Genomic DNA, 1136 nt, shown 5'->3' on the forward strand with positions numbered 1-1136 from the left:
GGGGGGTGGCAATATCATTTTTCTCTGTTGTTTCACACAGGAAGGATCCATATTCATTCCCGTGACTTTATGGGCTATCTTTCAAGTGTGCGACTAAATCCTTCAATGGTACGTAGTCAAATNATCCTTTCATGCATTATGTTAGGTATCAAGGAAAATCAATTCTGGCTTCAAAAGGGACGTTTCTTTTGATGAATAAATGGAAATTTTACCTTGTCAATTTTTGGCAATGTCATTTTTTCTCTGTGCTTTCACACAGGAAGGATCCATATAAACCAATTATCCAATCATTCCCGTGACTTTATGGGCTATCTTTCAAGTGTGCGACTAAATCCTTCAATGGTACGTAGTCAAATGTTAGAAAATTCATTTCTAATCAATAATGCAATTAAGAAGTTCGATACCCTTGTTCCAATTATTCCTTTGATTGGATCATTAGCAAAAGCAAACAAAGTAAGATTCTGAATCAGAAATCCAACTAGTCAAAATTACACGTGAGCATCTTTGTGAAGCCTAGTATCGCCATTAATCAGTAGGCGAACTTTAAGTGAGCAAGATCCACAAGGAAGCACAAAAGAAGCTGGCAAAGATTTAGATGTCAGCAAAGAGACTGTACACCCTTCTATGGATATTGAACAACCCGTGTCAGCCAATTCTAAAGAATCAATAAAGTAACCACATCTACAAGGATAAGAAAGCTCTATAACATCACCAGAATCTTGAACTGTAAGGTCCTCTAAGCTAACATCTTCAGCAATTTCTACGTCCTGTCTCAAAGCTAGCAATTCACCGTCAAGGGTTTCCCTTCCTTCCTTACTTTCCACTTTTTCTTCTTGCCTTTCCTGAGCCGAGGGTCTATTGGAAACAGTCTCTCTACCTGCATTAGGTAGGGGTAAGGTCTGCGTACAGACTACCCTCCCCAGACCCCACCTGTTGGGATCAAACTGGGTTTGTTGTTTATTCTAATAACCACAAAATCTATTTTTTCCCAACTTCGAAACTGTGATGGATAATGTGTCCGCCCTCTACCCTTCTCCACTTAAAAATCAAACTTTAAGTGGAGAAGAATTAGATCGCATACAAAGAATTTTGAACTTTATTCTAATTGATGAGACGAGGTGCCATGGTGTATGTTA

The 1136-nt window shown here is 38.7% G+C and overlaps 1 protein-coding gene across 1 annotated transcript; it reads right to left on the minus strand.

The window, feature by feature from the left end:
- Positions 1–242: 242 nt before the first annotated feature.
- LOC109222794 lies at positions 243–912 on the minus strand (the record flags this gene model as incomplete). Its single annotated transcript, XM_019387107.1, has 1 exon — positions 243–912. A coding segment is annotated over one exon (424 nt), but the record flags the coding sequence as incomplete, so codon positions are not given.
- Between the last annotated feature and the right edge of the window lie 224 nt (positions 913–1136).

This window comes from Nicotiana attenuata, unplaced genomic scaffold, assembly GCF_001879085.1.
Source record: "Nicotiana attenuata strain UT unplaced genomic scaffold, NIATTr2, whole genome shotgun sequence".
NCBI classification, from domain to species: Eukaryota; Viridiplantae; Streptophyta; class Magnoliopsida; order Solanales; family Solanaceae; genus Nicotiana; species Nicotiana attenuata.